General features: G+C 40.7%; 1 protein-coding gene across 1 annotated transcript in view; it reads right to left on the reverse strand.

Moving 5' to 3' along the window:
- The window catches only part of CDADC1 (cytidine and dCMP deaminase domain containing 1), a 16,438-nt gene extending 15,863 nt beyond the window's left edge, over positions 1-575 (reverse strand). The window contains exon 1 of the mRNA XM_009277149.1: positions 474-575. Coding sequence (XP_009275424.1) covers positions 474-575 — 102 coding nt within the window. The remainder of the gene's footprint in view (positions 1-473) is intronic.
- Between the last annotated feature and the right edge of the window lie 2,899 nt (positions 576-3,474).

Genomic DNA, 3,474 nt, shown 5'->3' on the forward strand with positions numbered 1-3,474 from the left:
CATGGTTTAGTGGACATGGTGGTGTTGGGTTGATGGTTGGACTCGATGATCTTAGAGGTCTTTTCCAACCTTAATGATTCTATGATTTTAAAGAATATCTCTACACCATCAACCATACTGATTTTAAAGTTATAATTAGTATATACTAAGAAGTGCACGGTATACACCATGCCTCCTTTGTTATGCTCTTCAAAATACCCACCATCATTTTTTATTGTTTGTTTCACCTGTCGGGGGTATACCTTGCCTTTCAAAGTTTTTCAGAAATAGCATGCTATTTAACCATTTTGCTATTTTTCTCCCACCAGTGGATTTTTTTCTACTTCTAAGAAATATTTGAAAAATGTTTATCAGCCTTTTTTTTTTTTTTTCTGGACTATCTGTCATGTAAAGAGCAGTTAAATTAAATTCACTGCAGGAGCTATTAGCATCTGTTCAGAAAGACCAATTAACAGTAAACGTGGACATTTTACCTGTGATTTTTTCTGTTGCTCAGCCGAGGGAAAGAGCTCCATCCAGAGACTGAACAAAGTAAAAAGATTGACCTTAGAAAGTCTTGGCATTTGACCTGTCATTAGAAGAAAAAAAAGAAATATTTATTAAAGAATATTTATAAAGAAACCCCACATAGTTGAACAATATTCTCCAAGTCTTCTACATCACAGCTGCTACAGAAGCCGGTTCTTCAACCACTTCTGCTATTACAGCAGCTAAATCCACACTGTCCTCTTCAGGGCAGTAGTTGTCAATACGGAATGCTTACATCTGGATGCAGAGATCAGATTTGTGCAACACAAGAAAGTACTGAAACTCACTGAAATTCAGTGAGTTAATTCCACTCAGAGGTGAAGAGCAGAAATCGCAGATCAGATCCCACATAACTGAATGTGCTCAAATGATTCACAGATGCTTACAGAAATTTGAGACATAGCTTGTGATTCAGCTTCAGGCTCACCACAGAAGAGAGCAAAAATATCTAGGCATACATCATGATCTTACACTGACACCCGCAGCAAGAATGGATGAGCCATTGTGAAACCTACCGGTTACATTAGTTCTGGAGAAACCTGCTTCTGTTTTTTACAGTCTGCTTAAATTTTGGTTAGATTTTTACAAAAATGTAAACCTATTGGTCAGGCTGTCACTTCTGACTAAATAACCAAAGAGGTAGCAAAGAATCCCTTCTCGGACCACCACCTTATGCTGTGTTGTGCTTCTACTCAAAATCTGGGCATTGTCCTATGAGGGCCAGCGCTCAGCATTACTGAGTGTCCCACAGATGAAAAAGGAGGAAGTACTGCATTGCTCACTAATGCTTGCACCATTCCAGATGTAAAGCTGTCTTGCCTCACACCTGGCAAGAAGTTAGTTAAGCCTTTGAAAAAGCTCCAGTCCCTATTTCAGGGGTGCTTACAGAGAGCTGTAATGAACACATATTCCTCTGCAGGTCTCACGTGTGCTGTCTGACAATAGTATTATTTCCGTTTTTATCCCTTCCCGCAAACATTAAAGTTTTTGCAAAGGAGGAAAAGGCAGAGGCAAGAATAGAATAGAGAAAAACATTTCTTTAAGTAATTCCAGTAGTTTGGAAGAGATATAAACAGATACTAAGATTGCTTTGGTGGGGGAGAGGGTTAGTTTAATGACATGTCTGTGAACCCAAACAATTAGGACAGCAGATAAACATATGCAATCCATGACTGGAATACCATTTTCAGACAGTATTTTGGCAGCTTTTTTCACACAGAAGTGAGAGCAAAATTACTAGGGATTTTGGATAGCAACTATACACCTCTCAGCAGCACCATCTGATGCCACACTGTCCACTACTCCTTAGGCTGCCCAGCTATGCTATCCCACTGTGCACATGCACTGCAAGGGGCACTGGTTAGCACAGACACATGTGCTAGAAATGTACATGGCAAGTAGCACACATGAAGATTTGTTATCACTTGTACTAAAAACAAACTGCAAAAGTAAGTCTACAAGCCACATCTAAAGAAGTAGAATTCAAATGGGCATTTGAGTTCATTCTCATTACAGCCCCTGTTCACGCCTGTTGTAGCACACACAGGTACAGTTCCCAAATGGCAAGCTAAAATAAAGTGTGGTTTATACCAACTCACATGTATACTGTCTTGTTTTCTAAAATGGATTACAATTTGGCATATAGATTTAAAACAGAATACACCAGAAACAAGTTTGAATTACTGTTTGTTTTCTTGGACCTAATCCGAGTGTGACCTGTTGAACACATGGGAAACAGACTGAAGAATTTACCGGTTCACAACGCTGTTGTGAATTGACATGAATTTATAATGAGAAGCAGGAGAATATTATGATGAAAAAGGAAAGACCTGTGGTCACAGTTATTATATCTATGTATCCGCATCTTTATTCACTTACGTAGTTAAAAGTTCCCTTAAGTTCAACAGAGTGAAGAGAATACTGATTAAAGTGGCCTGGGAAAAAGGTAGAAGACATCTTACAGAATTTAAAGCAATTACAGAAGATTGGGGAAGAAAAGGAATCAGGCTCTTTGCTCCTGAGAGCAAAACCGTATATGAAAGGAGCGCTCTTTTCAGGTGCATCAAGTCCTCACAGCTTCCCTACTTTACACAGCTTCCCTACTTCACACAAAGGTACGATTTTATTCCTCCAGGTTAGGGATCTCGCTCCGGTGAGGCAAAGCATGCTCCAGGGAAAGCACGCTGTGAAGGCCAGTGTCGAAAACTCTGCTGCTCCTGCACCTGCAAGCAAAAAGGAGCAGGGCACTGCCCATCTGGACATGGCTCAGATACAGGATTATGCCCCAGTTCCAACGTAGGAATCCCTAGTTCAAAGTCTGAAAGGCTTGTAAGAAGTCATCTTGCAAGTATGAAACTAACACTGTGCTTTGACACCACCAAGGAGAAGGACATCACTCTCCTACCTGGGAAAAGGAATCTATAAACCATTTTCAGAGTTCATCATCTTTGCTCACTTGGAAGCAGGATTTTCATAAAACTAGGAAGAAACAAACCCCATTTACCCATCAAGGAGAGCTGGCAACCCTATTGTGGTCCTCAGTCTGAGAGCTATACATACAGCCCATGGGCGATCTGTATGTACACACCACTCCCCTGGGACTGCAGCAACAGGATATATGAAATCTATCAAAATCCGCTTCATTTGGGCATCCCCAGCTTTGTGCAAAAGTTGCTCTCTACTAAATTCATACATGGGCCCTGCTATAGGGGTTAGTAAGAACACCCCTCCGAGGGCACGCATTTTTATACACATTACATTTTATACACATTAAATATACACAGTATAGAACTGGAAAAAGAAATCATTTTGACAGGGGGGGAAATGCAAAATACAAGCATATGTTATCAAAAGGCCTTATGAGTAAGAGCGCAGGCAAGCAGCTGGCGTGGTGGTGGTGGATACTTTATTGCGTTCCTGCAGCGGGCAGGAGCACTCTAGCACTCT

The sequence above is a fragment of the Aptenodytes forsteri genome, unplaced genomic scaffold (assembly GCF_000699145.1).
Source record: "Aptenodytes forsteri isolate BGI_AS27 unplaced genomic scaffold, ASM69914v1 Scaffold145, whole genome shotgun sequence".
Lineage (NCBI taxonomy): Eukaryota > Metazoa > Chordata > Aves > Sphenisciformes > Spheniscidae > Aptenodytes > Aptenodytes forsteri.